At 40.7% G+C, this 14,395-nt stretch overlaps 1 protein-coding gene across 3 annotated transcripts in view; it reads left to right on the top strand.

Moving 5' to 3' along the window:
- Positions 1-14,395, top strand: part of LOC124621951 (multidrug resistance protein homolog 49-like) — an 891,132-nt gene that overhangs the window by 857,548 nt on the left and 19,189 nt on the right. For all 3 annotated transcript variants that reach the window (XM_047147468.1, XM_047147470.1, XM_047147469.1), the window contains 2 exons: positions 1,894-2,047; positions 9,080-9,274. In XM_047147468.1, coding sequence (XP_047003424.1) covers positions 1,894-2,047; positions 9,080-9,274 — 349 coding nt within the window. The remainder of the gene's footprint in view (positions 1-1,893; positions 2,048-9,079; positions 9,275-14,395) is intronic.

Raw genomic sequence — 14,395 nt, 5'->3', positions numbered from 1 at the left:
CAGCAATGGAGTAAACACATTTACTTTGGAAGAAAATGAAAAAGTAATCCTGGAGTAATTTACTGCTTTAGTTCAGTGCTATCAACTGGAAGTCGCTGATTTCCTTCTCGCTTAGTAACTTACTTCATTAGTTTCACTTACTCCTGGTTGGCACTTGCCTACCTAGAGCTGAATAATATTCTACTCTGGGGAGTCTGCTCCTTCATTTACAACAGCAAAATATCTGGTGGCAGAGTTGAAGTGAGGCTGTATGAACTGCCAAGATGAACATCGCAGTTGTCAACCAAATGAGGTGACCATGTCAGAAACTGTGAAGAAAAGTCACAAAATGGCTTTGAATGACCATTGACAGAAGATGTACGAGTATTTCAAAAAGTGCTTTATATTGTATACTAGCTGAAAATTTGGACATGAGTGAGGCATGTCAAGATGAGTGCTACGTTGACTCACAATGGAACAAAAACAGCATAATAAGGATGCTTCAGTCGAGTGTTTGGTGCTGTTTCTCTGCAATACAGCCAACATTTTGTGTCAATTCATAACTATGGATGAAACATGGGTCTATTACCTCAAACCTGAGAGGAAAAAACGGTAAAAACAGTGGATTGAAAGGGGAAGATCAGTAAGTTCCAATGAAGGTGAAAACAGTTCCATCTGTGGGCAAGGTCATGGCATCATTGTTTCGGTATGAGTGTGGGATAATTTTGTTGATTATTTTCAAAAAGAAAAAGCAATCAATGTAGAGTTATTGGAGCATTTGAGTGATGAAATCAAACAAAAATTGTCATGTTTGATGGGTGGGGGGGGGGGGGGGGGGCTGTTTTGCTTCATCATGACAGTGCACCAGTTATTGCCATGTCCAAAGTCAGTGGATTGAAGTTCAAATTGCTTACTCATGCACCCTATTTACCAGATTTAGTCTGCTCTCATTGTTTCTCTTTCCAAACTTGAAGCAATGGCTTGGTGGTAAATCTACCAAAAATGAAGAGATGGAATCTGCAGCTGACAGACTTTTTGTAGAGTCCAGGGAAACAGGGTATCAAAGCTGCTGAAAGGAGACTATGTAGAGAAATAAAGATGTTTTTCCCTAAATTTTTGTGTTTACTTTGTTAGGTTGGATACTTATGGGACAGGTCTTGTGTGTTTTCCTTACAAAATAAATTTATATAGTTCTTGTAGAGAGGAAGATATCTATACATATTATAAAAAATGTGTGTGTGTGTGTGTGTGTGTGTGTGTGTTTGTGTGTGTGTGTGTGTGTGTGTGTGTGTGTTCCATAACTCTGCCTATACTACTGCACCAATTTCAACTGAACTTGTACACACATCCCTTGATGTCAGGCAGCAGTTGCTGTCGGGGCAAGAACCACCTACCTATCGTAATTCAGCAGTACACACATCTCTTGATGTCAGGCAGCAGTTGCTGTTGGGGCAAGAACCACCTACCTATCATAATTCAGGAGATATTACATCATAAACAATGAGTTGTGTGAAAAACTGCTACATTTTGTATGATGTTTAAATTTGTTATTTCTGTGCCACTAATTCTATTCACAATAAATTTTGCAGACAGTTTCCTCATATGAGGCTAAATGCACCTACAAAATTATATCATGATACCACACATGTTTCAGGAGATATGATGTCATAAACATTGAGATACATGAAAAACTGCCACATTGTGCAGGACATTGAGATTTGTTACTTCTTTGGTACTAACTCTGTTTGAATCACCTTCTGTAGACAATATCCACATATGCTGCTGAATGTATCTACAAAAATGAATGGGGGTTTTGTCACCTAGTTTTGTATAATATGGTACCTAGTGAGAACATGTTAAACTGTCAGTGAAGTGTTACTACTTTGTTGATGAGTGTTTTAATTACTCCTGCAGGGTTTCTGAGGCAATGATTTTTGGTGCATGGATGCTTGGACAATCACTAGCATTTGCTCCAAATTTTAGCACAGCCAAAATGGCTGCAGCTAGACTTTTTGCTTTAATGGACAGGAAACCAACAATTGGTGTAACATTTGGAGATAAAATGTTGGTAAGTTAGTAATTATTACTCAAAAATGGATAACTGTGGTAAATGTGGGTTTTTACTGGTATGTACCAACTTTACCAATTTCCCTTTATTATAAGTTCTGATAAAATTGTTATACTGCAATATAATTAGTGTATGTGTTATGTAGTCTTCAAGGGCAGGAAAAAGGGCACATGCTTAATTTGCAGGGTTACCCATGAGTCTATCAGAAAGCCTCAAACTGCCTGACATATGCTTTAGCTGTGCAGCATATGGGGTGTTTCTGTAAAAGTATCCCGTGTTTGTATAGGAGATAGCACTTGTTAAAAAGAGGGAAACATCCTGTGAACATAAGTCTGGAAACAAAACCTTGTTGAGATATTGGCCATTCTGTCCTATGATAGTCATTTGTCTGTTTACTACTATCACTACTACTGCTGTTGGAGATGTTCAATGCGGTTAGCACTCATTCTTACAATTACTTCAGCCATCTTTCATAAAGAATCAAGAACTCATCTGACCTGTCTTGGATGCCCTTGAACATGGTCACATGCATGAGGCTCATGCTCTTCTAATGTGTGTCCATTTTCAATGGGTCTTGAACACAGCAATGTCTTTAAATTTCTTCACCACCAGAAATGAGAGGGATTACAGTCAGCTGAAAAGGCTGCCACATTACTAGACCTTCTCAACCAATGTTTGTGTTTGATACTGTCACACAAGCTGTAGACAATAGAGTGATGTCTTATCCTACAAAACCACAACCATCGTCTTCCTAAGGATAATGTTGTCCAATAGGGTAGGTAGTCTGCAGCTCATGGCCTTGTGGAAGCATTCTCACTTCCTGAGCCCAGGGTCCCAGATTCAATTCCCGGCGGGGTCAGGGATTCTCATCTGCCCCGAGATGACCGGGTGTTGTTGTGTTGTCTTCATCATCATCATCATCATCATCATAATCATTCACCCCATTACAGTTGGAGGAAGGCAATGGCAAACCACCTGCATTAGGGCCTTGCCTAGTATGGTGGTGAGGTCTCCCGCACTGTTCCCCTATGCTCTGTCAAGAAGCATGGGACTTCATTTCCATTTTTCCAATAGGATAGGTAATTTGTCACACAGAAATTGGTGACAAACAACAGATGTTAATTAATAGAGAAAAGCATATGGCCCTATTAGTCCATCACCCATAATTTCTGCTCACACAGTGATACTAATGTGAGCTTGATGCCTTCGTTCCATGCTACTAACGAATGATGCAAGCGAGAGGCAACAGGTGTTACAGGATTCAAGCCAGCTCTTTGCTTCTGCAGAGTAGATACAGAACAAGGTGGAATTGCCATATTTATCAATAACTGTTTTAAACTCAAGGATGGTGAAAATGATTTGTTTATAAAGAAGCATCTGAAAGACAAGTGGAATTTCATAAAATGATTTTTATAGTAGTGACTGCACACTAAACACATGCAGGGGATTTTAATCTGTTTAGAAATAAACTCTGTTAGCATGTTTAAAAATTAAAAGGAATATGTAAATAAATTTTCATAAATTTGTCCCACTTAATGTATGTTGCCCTCAATGTAACTCCTGCAGTACTGTTTTTAGTCAGTGTAACTAATTGATCTATGTCAATTTTTGGCAACATTTTTATAAAGAACAAAATCATATCACAAAACCAATATGACAGACCCATGAGCTAACAAATCAGTTGTCTAATTAAGAGGTGATGATGTGTGGTGTCTCCTAAACTTCCATCTTTAGTTCATTTGCTTTCACTAGTGTGCATTAATGACTTTGATCAGTGATACTGCCAGATGGTGGATTTGTTTGGTATGCATGTAAAACAAATATTGTTATGAATAAATAGTTTTTGAAAGGACTTTCAATGGGACAGAGTGATATGGCGCAGTGGTAGGCACAATGGACTCGCATTCTAGAGGGCACGGTTGAAACCCTAGTCCGGCCATCCTGATTTAGGTTGATGGTAAACTTTCCTAAATCACTTCAGGCAAATGCCGGGATGGTTCCTTTGGCATGGCATGATCAACTTCCTTCCCCATTCCTCCCTAATCTGATGGAACCAATGACCTCGCTGTTTGGTCCCCTCCCCCAAATCAATCAACCAAACAACTCTCAATGGATGTGCCACTGACATTAATCATTTATTAAACTTTGAGAAGGCCCACTATATATAGTTTGGAACATTTAAGAAATTACTGTACAGCATATGTATAAAATGTTAAGATATGATTACAAATGTGTTTGATGGTATTAAAATTTTTGGCATTACAACTTAGAGAGGTGCTTCCCACAGAATTTCTCAACTGTGGAACTTGAGCTAGGACAGAAAAATGAACCTCGCCAGATTGCTGAGCACCATTCTGTTGACTCTGTCAGCTTATGAATGCTTTAACACTTACTCCTCACACATCACACAGCTGATAGAGAGTTAGCCTCATTTTGTCCTTCACTTGATAAACCCCTTCCTCGACAGTTCTTGTGTCTGAATAGAGAACTAGTTTACCTTTGTACTTCTTTGTGAAGCAATACATCATTGAGATAATATTGTCTTAAATGCCCTAATTATGATTGCTGTCTTTACCCTCATCCCATTGATCACTGTGGACTTATCCATCTGTATAGATACCTTTAACCCTCGACATTCATTACACTTCGTAGAAGTAGGCTTTGTGGATATTTGAATGTTTTTAAACAATGCAAGATTTTAAACATTTAAACAAATAAAAAACAGCAAAATTTGCTGTGTATTTGTAATTTATGCATTACAAAAATAACAACTCGCAAATTATCATCGGAGAGATAATAGTACAGATTAGCAAAATAGCTAGTTGGAAAAACACACCCCATTTTTCAGAAATTGGATACAAAGTCAGCTTTGGGTTTACTGCTCATTGTTTTTGAGTAGAGTGGCTGGTGCACTCCATAATTCAATAAATGGAAAAATTTTGCCACATTTTACTTTTAAAAGTAGTAGTGCAAACTAATTATTTAGTCTTATGAGGTCCTGAATCATATTTCAATCACTTTCAACTTGCATGCATTTCATGCAGATCTTCCAAGCAGACTCTAAACCAGTAGTAATGTCACAATTTTGACAGGGAAATCTTGTTTTCCTCTTCAGATGAGGTGGGCAAAAGGACATTTTTTCGTTTTTCAAACTGTTCTTGCAATGTCTGTGGCTCTTTTTGTATGTGAAGCATTTTCTTGTGGTGTCACTGAGCTCTCATGGCAAGCATTGTGTAGAAAGTCTATGCTTTGTATGAGGCTCAGCCAGATCTTTTGCTAGACTCTACATGAAGATTAATCTTGTCATTACTTCTGCCCTTACATAAGCTTTGTATATCACAGAAGAATTCATATCACAAGCAACATCCACTAATGTGAAGGAAGTGGCCAAAGGCCATCTTTTTGTCTGGCAACTTGAAGAATAAGCTGCACACCTTTGGTCAAGACAGTCCACACCACCTTTTGTCATATTATAAAGCATGATGATCTCAGCTTGTCCTGATTCAGGATCATTGTTTACTGCATGGTGCACAGAAGAGATCGGTATTGCAGCTTTTGACTTTAGTGCAAGAAGGAAACAAGTGTCATGTCTTCTGTAAAATCATATACAGTTGGTCTTAACTCCTCATTTCATATTAGATAGAAACTGCTGTGGTGTCTCCTTTTCAGAGTGCTGACATATGTGAGGCCTTATTTCAAAAATTCATTGACAAGTTCTACTAGTGAGTACCAGTTGTCACCTGTAACACTTCTTCATGAGTTTTCAGTAGAGTTCACCAATTGAAGAACAGCTTGCATGGAAACACTGACCTTTCTTGCACACTGAAGTGCCAAGGAAACTGGTACAGGCATGTGTATTCAAATACAGAGATAGGTAAACAGGCAGAATATGGCACTGTGGTCGGCAACGCCTGTTGCAGTCATTAAATCAGTTACTGCTGCTACAATGGCAGGGTATTGATATTTAAGTGAGTTTTAAGGTGGTGTTACAGTTGGCTCATGAGCGATGGAACACACCATCCAAGATAGCAGTGAAGTGGGGATTTTCCAGTATGACCATTCCACAAGTATACCGTGAATATCAGGAATCTGGTAAAACATCAAATCACCGACATCACTGTGGCCGGAAAAAGATCCTGCAAGAATGGGACCAGCAACTACTGAAGACAATAGTTCAATGTGACAGAAGTGCAGCCCTTCCACAAATTGCTGCAGATTTCAGTGCTGGGCCATCAACAAGTGTCAGTGTGCCAACCATTTAACAAAACATTATGGATATGGGCTTTCGGAGCTGAAGGATCACTCATGTACCCTTGATGACTGTATGACACAAATATTTATGCCTCACCTGAGCCCACCAACCCCGAGATTGAGCTGTTGATGACTGGAAACATGTTGCCTAGATGGGTTAGTCTCATTTCAAATTGTATCGAGCAAATGGACGTGTACGGGTATGGAGACAACCTCATGAATCCATGGACCCTTGATGTCAGCAGGGGACTGTTCAAGCTGGTGGAAGATCTGTAATGGTGTGGGGCATTTGCAGTTGTAATGATATGAGACCCCTGATATGTTTGTATATGACTCTGACAAGTGACATGTACATAACCGTCCTGTCTGATCACCTTCATCCATTCATGTCCATTGTGCATTCTGACAAACTTGGGAAATGTGATGCCCCACATGTCCAGAATTGCTACAGAGTGGCTGCAGGAACACTCTTCTGAGTTTAAACATTTCCACTGGGCATTATTGAGCATATCTGGGACACCTTGCAATGTGCTGTTCAGAAGAGATCTCCACCTCCTCATGCTCTTACGGATTTATGGACAGCCCTGCAGGACTCATGGTGTCAGTTCGCTCCGGCACTACTTCAGATGTTAGTTGAGTCCATGTCATGTCATGTTGCAGCACTTCTGTGTGCTCTCTGGGACCCTACACGATATTAGGCAGGTGTACCAGCTTTTGTTTTTTTGGCTCTTCGGTGTAGTTTGAAAGGGTGTGACAATCACTGACTGTTCCAGAATAAATGTACACATTATACAAGCAATTTATATGAGCATCAGTCAAGCACTGAATTTTCAAGCCATATTTTGTCAGTTTGTTTGGCATGTACATTCTTACCACACATTTTTGATGGAAAGGTATAAGTATCTCATGAACTTACACTGTTGCACCTACAGGGTAGGAAAGTTAACTTTTTTCAGTGAAACATAGAAAGATTTGTGAAATTGCTGCTGACTTGTCTACTTTCTTTGTCTTCTCCTGATCATCTGGATTGTCAAATCGCAATGCAGATAGTAAAAACAGAAGTCATTCTTTACTAACAGTGCATCTGCCTATCCCATCGGATGCAAAGAAGCTGTAAATCGATTCGTTTGAAAGTGGCTGAATACACTAATTCACCAGTTAGTGTCTTCAGTTCACTGACATCAATGTCTTGCAGATAGGGCCAGTGATCATGTGCATACTGTGCTGTAAGTTTAGATATTTTTGGATTTGTCCATAAAATGATTTTCTCTAGAATAACTTGGATAAAGAACAGTTTCCATACCTCCAAAACAGCAGGGTTTTATCTTGGACTTTTCGCCATTTATCACAGTCCATGAAGCTGCAAGATGATGATGTATTGCCTTGTTCTTACATTAGTTGGTGACTGCTGCTTTTTTTCCGGAAAAAACATCTGTTCTTACTAAAGAAGTAAGCTTCTACACCATATCACCTGTCACATCTTCATCACTTTCTGTTACCTACACTGAATTAGTACCATGATCACTAAAGATCTCAAAATCAGGGTCATTATCACTGTCGTCAAAGTCTTCATCTGAGGATTCACTGAGATATTCTTTAAAATTCAAATATGTCTTACGTAAAACATGTTCCATAGAATGTCAAGCTTTTCTCACCATGGAGACCCTGTAGCATTCAACAGAACAACAAGAAGCAAATACTATCATTCTTCTGTGAGACTCTCAAGACCCATAAATAAGAAACAGAGAGCAGCAACAATGCAAGAGTTCTAGCATATACAGCTTGTCAACCAATAGGAATGTGCACAAAAGAGTCCATTTTGCTTCATATTTATGTGTGAAACATCACAAGATGAAAAGTTGTTGCCATCTGACATAGCAGTTAAGGGTTAAATTAGTTGACACAGGTATTAACTATCAAATCAGGATTGTAATTATTTGGAATAGAGAATATGAAAATAAAAGACCTAGAATTGTACAAAGAATTATTACAGATGTGTCACCAATAAATTAAAAATAATCATTTTCTAAGGAGCTGAAATGTGTATGCATGCTTGCACACTTGTGTGCACGCCCATACACACACACACACACACACACACACACACAGTAGTATATAATGTAAGTGACCCACCCAATAGCCAGCAGGCATGGCCGAGCAGTTCTAGGCGCTTCACTCTGGAACCATGTGACCGCTATGGTCACAGGTTCGAATCCTGCCTCGGGCATGGATGTGTGTGATGTCCTTAGGTTAGTTAGGCTGAAGTAGTTCTATGTGCTAGGGGACTGATGACCTCAGATGTTAAGTCCCATAGTGCTCAGAACCATTTTATTTTGACCTACACAATAGCTGTATGTGTTAGCATGGTGCTTATGGGATTCGGGAAGGTGATGCGCCCCCAATTGTATCTGCCTGGCAGACTAACAAGGGCCATAGCATTTGCCAACCTGGATGTGATTTTTAGGCCATTTCCTACATCTGAGTAGGTGATATGCTGCTGGTACCCACATCATGCTACAGTTACACAATTTGGAAACATTTAGAAAATGTTTGCACACTTTCACATGGGTTAACACTAGATGCAGGCAATTGGGGTACACAAATTCCATCCTAAGAGAAAGGAGTGGTGACAGGATTGTCATCCGGCCACTTTTGACAAATAACATTTCCAGTTCCAATAATTAACATACCAATCCCATAAGGGTATGGGATAATGACCACAAAAAAGAAGGTGGATGCAAATTGCAAAAAAAAGTCACAACATTTCTATGTTTTTAACAGCAACTGAGTGGTGAAGTGAAGTATGATAAAGTGGACTTCAGATATCCAACGAGACCAGGTGTTCAAGTGCTCAAGTCTCTGAATCTCCTTGTGCCGGCTGGAAAGACAGTCGCACTTGTTGGGCCGAGTGGATGTGGAAAGTCCACATGCCTGCAGCTGCTGCAAAGATTGTATGATCCTCTAGCAGGAACTGTGGTGAGTTGCATTAGCTGATTTGAAGATTTACTTATTTTTTTTAAGAACATTATCTGTTTATATATTTTGATCCATCTTTAAGCATTTTTATGCAATCGATGTCATCATAGGGAGCTTACATATATTGTAAAAATACATTTTGTTGACATAGTTGCTGTCCATATACTAATAATAATACAAGGCACATAAAATATGCACCATAAAACAATTTATTAGTTTTGTAATACATAGAAAATAATAGAATCAAGAATCAAGAAGTATCAAATGAACCATTGACATACTAAGATAAATAAAAAACAGTTTACAGTTAGCAATAATTTAGTGTATCAGGTCACCTTTAGAACAGTCTTGAAATTCTGAAATATTGTATAAAGCCTTGTCTTTCAACCATTTTTCAGTTTTTGTTTTAGAGTTTAAGTGAGACATGATGTGCCTGAAAAGATAAAGTATTAAATAATTTTATGCCCAGGTATTCATGAGTAGACTGTGTTTTCTTTAATTTGGCTTTGGGCATATCTAACAATCAAAAATCCAGGGTGGAATGTAACAGTATTATGAAAAGGAAAGTTTCTATTCACCATATAGCGGAGATAATGCGTCGCAGATAGGCACGACAAAAAGACTCGCAGAATAAGCTTTTGTCCAACAAGGCCTTTATCAGAAAAATAGACAAAACACACACACACGCACGCATATGCACACACGCACACGCAACTCAAATTTTCTATTTTTGACAAAGGCCTTATTGGTGAAATGCTTATTTTGTGACAGTCTTCTTGTGCCTATCTGTGACTCAGCATCTCTGCTATATGGTGAGTAGCAGCTCTCCTTTTCATAATATTGTGGGCATATCTATCAGTTTCACTTGCCTAGTTTTATGTTGACAGCTTCCCTCAGGATGTAGTTATTTAAGTTTTTCTTTAATCTTTAGTAGGCAACAGTATATAAAAAATGGCGGAACTGCCAGTACTTTTAAGTCTTTAAAAAGCAGTCTGTAGGAGGCTTTAAAGTTTGTAACTCCCTGCCGCCGTTGGATAAGCAGCTGCAGCAGCAAGTAGTATACTCCTAGCTCACTCATTTGTTACATAGTTTAATTCTTAATTTCTTTGCGTGGTTTTGGTACTTGCGTTGTCTAATTCATAAATTTCTGGCGTATTATAGTATTTGAGAGTTGTAGCATCGCGTTTTAGTACCTGAATAGTGTAAATTCGCGTAGTTGTTTGTCTTCTGTTTTTGTTTTGAACGGCCAGTGTCGGTTGGTCACAGTCAGTGTGCTCCCTGCCGCCGTTGGATAAGCAGCTGCAGCAGCAAGTCGTATACTCCTAGCTCACTCATTTGTTACATAGTTCAATTTTTAATTTCTTTGCGTGTTTTTGGTACTTGCATTGTCTAATTCATAAATTTCGGGCGTATTATAGAATTTGAGAGTTGTAGCATCGCGTTTTAGTACCTGAATAGTGTAAAATCGCGTAGTCTTCTTCCGCCACCGAGCAGTGTGTCAGCAGTGCGCAAGTAGCAGCATTACTGGATTTACTAGGCAGTCTTGTATTTTAATAACCGTTTAAATTTTGTGTCGATTTGTTTGCGCTCTCTGTAGATTAGTTCAGACATTCTTTGCAAAACAGTTTTTAGCATGGATAGGGACTGCAACTGCTGTGTTCGGATGCAGGCTGAGTTGGCATCCCTTCGCTCCCAGCTTCAGGCAGTGTTGGCTTCGGTCACACAGCTTGAGGCTGTTGCCAATGGGCATCACTGTGGGGTTCCGGATGGGGGTTTGTCGGGGACGGCCAGCTTGTCCCACGCATCCCCCTATCGGACTACGACTGTGGTTGCCCGGGATACTGCCCGCATTGAGGCTGATCCCTCACCTGTGGTAGAGTGGGAGGTCGTCTCAAGGTGTGGCAGGGGGCGAAAGACATTCCAGAGGGCTGAACGGAAGGCCTCTCCAGTTTGTCTGACGAACCGGTTTCAGGCTCTGTCTCAGGCTGATACTGATCTTCGGCCTGACATGGCTGCTTGTCCTGTTCCAGAGGTTGCTCCTCAGTCTGCAAGATCCGGGTGGTTGCAGAGGGTGGGCTTACTGGTAATTGGGAGCTCCAACGTCAGGCGCGTAATCGGGCCCCTTAGGGATATGGCAGCAAGAGAGGGGAAGAAAACCAATGTGCACTCCATGTGCATACTGGGGGCAGTCATTCCAGATGTGGAAAGGGTCCTTCCAGATGCCATGAAGGGTACAGGGTGCACCCATCTGCAGGTGGTCGCTCATGTCGGCACCAATGATGTGTGTCGCTAGGGATCCGAGGAAATCCGCTCTGGCTTCCGGCGGCTATCTGATTTGGTGAAGACTGCCAGTCTCGCTAGCGGGATGAAAGCAGAGCTCACCATCTGCAGCATCGTTGACAGGACTGACTGCTGACCTTTGGTACAGAACCGAGTGGAGGGTCTGAATCAGAGGCTGAGACGGTTCTGCGACCGTGTGGGCTGCAGATTCCTCGACTTGCGCCATAGGGTGGTGGGGTTTCGGGTTCCGCTGGATAGGTCAGGAGTCCACTACACGCAACAAGTGGCTACACAGGTAGCAGGGGTTTTGTGGTGTGGGCTGGGCGGTTTTTTAGGGTAGATGCCCTTGGGCAAGTACAGAAAGGGCAACAGCCTCAACGAGTGCAGGGCAAAGTCAGGACATGCGGGGACCAAGCAGCAATCGGTATTGTAATTGTAAACTGTCGAAGCTGCATTGGTAAAGTACTGGAACTTCAAGCGCTGATAGAAAGCACCGAAGCTGAAATCGTTATAGGTACAGAAAGCTGGCTGAAGCCAGAGATAAATTCTGCCGAAATTTTTACAAAGGTGCAGACGGTGTTTAGAAAGGATAGATTGCAAGCAACCGGTGGTGGAGTGTACGTCGCTGTTAGTAGTAGTTTATCCTGTAGTGAAGTAGAAGTGGATAGTTCCTGTGAATTATTATGGGTGGAGGTTACACTCAACAACCGAGCTAGGTTAATAATTGGCTCCTTTTACCGACCTCCCGACTCAGCAGCATTAGTGGCAGAACAACTGAAAGAAAATTTGGAATACATTTCACATAAATTTTCTCAGCATGTTATAGTCTTAGGTGGAGATTTCAATTTACCAGATATAGACTGGGACACTCAGATGTTTAGGACGGGTGGTAGGGACAGAGCATCGAGTGACATTATACTGAGTGCACTATCCGAAAATTACCTCGAGCAATTAAACAGAGAACCGACTCGTGGAGATAACATCTTGGACCTACTGATAACAAACAGACCCGAACTTTTCGACTCTGTATGTACAGAACAGGGAATCAGTGATCATAAGGCCATTGCAGCATCCCTGAATATGGAAGTTAGTAGAAATATAAAAAAGGGAAGGAGGTTTATCAGTTTAGCAAGAGTAATAGAAGGCAGATTTCAGACTACCTAACAGATCAAAACGAAAATTTCTGTTCTGACACTGACAATGTTGAGTGTTTATGGAAAAAGTTCAAGGCAATCGTAAAATGCGTTTTAGACAGGTACGTGCCGAGTAAAACTGTGAGGGATGGGAAAAACCCACCGTGGTACAACAACAAAGTTAGGAAACTACTGCGAAAGCAAAGAGAGCTTCACTCTAAGTTTAAACGCAGCCAAAACCTCTCAGACAAACAGAAGCTAAATGATGTCAAAGTTAGCGTAAGGAGGGCTATGCGTGAAGCGTTCAGTGAATTCGAAAGTAAAATTCTATGTACCGACTTGACAGAAAATCCTAGGAAGTTCTGGTCTTACGTTAAATTAGTAAGTGGCTCGAAACAGCATATCCAGACACTCCGGGATGATGATCGCATTGAAACTTAGGATGACACATGTAAAGCTGAAATACTAAACACCTTTTTCCAAAGCTGTTTCACTGAGTGCACTATCCGAAAATTACCTCGAGCAATTAAACAGAGAACCGACTCGTGGAGATAACATCTTGGACCTACTGATAACAAACAGACCCGAACAGAACCGCACTGCAGTTCCTTCTCTAAATCCTCGCACAAACAAAAAATGGCTGACATTGAAATAAGTGTCCAAGGAATAGAAAAGCAACTGGAATCACTCAACAGAGGAAAGTCCACTGGACCTGACGGGATGCCAATTCGATTCTACACAGAGTATGCGAAAGAACTTGCCCCCCCTTCTAACAGCCATGTACCGCAAGTCTCTAGAGGAACGGAAGGTTCCAAATGATTGGAAAAGAGCACAGGTAGTCCCAGTCTTCAAGAAGGGTCGTCGAGCAGATGCGCAAAACTATAGACCTATATCTCTGATGTCGATCTGTTGTGGAATTTTAGAACATGTTTTTTGCTCGAGTATCATGTCGTTTTTGGAAACCCAGAATCTACTATGTAGGAATCAACATGGATTCCGGAAACAGCGATCGTGTGAGACCCAACTCGCTTTATTTGTTCATGAGACCCAGAAAATATTAGATACAGGCTCCCAGGTAGATGCTATTTTTCTTGACTTCCAGAAGGCATTTGATACAGTTCCACACTGTCGCCTGATAAACAAAGTAAGAGCCTACGGAATATCAGACCAGCTGTTTGGCTGGATTGAAGAGTTTTTAGCAGAACACAGCATGTTGTTATCAATGGAGAGACGTCTACAGACGTTAAAGTAACCTCTGGCGTGCCACAGGGGAGTGTTATGGGACCATTGCTTTTCACAATATATATAAATGACCTAGTAGATAGTGTCGGAAGTCCCATGCGGCTTTTTGTGGATGATGCTGTAGTATACAGAGAAGTTGCAGCATTAGAAAATTGTAGCGAAATGCAGGAAGATCTGCAGCGGATAGGCACTTGTTGCAGGGAGTGGCAACTGACCCTTAACATAGACAAATGTAATGTATTGCAAATACATAGAAAGAAGGATCCTTTATTGTATGATTATATGATAGCGGAACAAACACTGGTAGCAGTTACTTCTGTAAAATATCTGGGAGTATGCGTGCGGAACTATTTGAAGTGGAATGATCATATAAAATTAATTGTTGGTAAGGCGGGTACCAGGTTGAGATTTATTGGGAGAGTCCTTAGAAAATGTAGTCCATCAACAAAGGAGGTGGCTTACAAAA

Source organism: Schistocerca americana, chromosome 7 (assembly GCF_021461395.2).
Source record: "Schistocerca americana isolate TAMUIC-IGC-003095 chromosome 7, iqSchAmer2.1, whole genome shotgun sequence".
Classification (NCBI taxonomy): Eukaryota; Metazoa; Arthropoda; class Insecta; order Orthoptera; family Acrididae; genus Schistocerca; species Schistocerca americana.
Note: the sequence above shows the minus strand (reverse complement) of the source record. Positions and strands in the feature narration are given on the sequence as shown.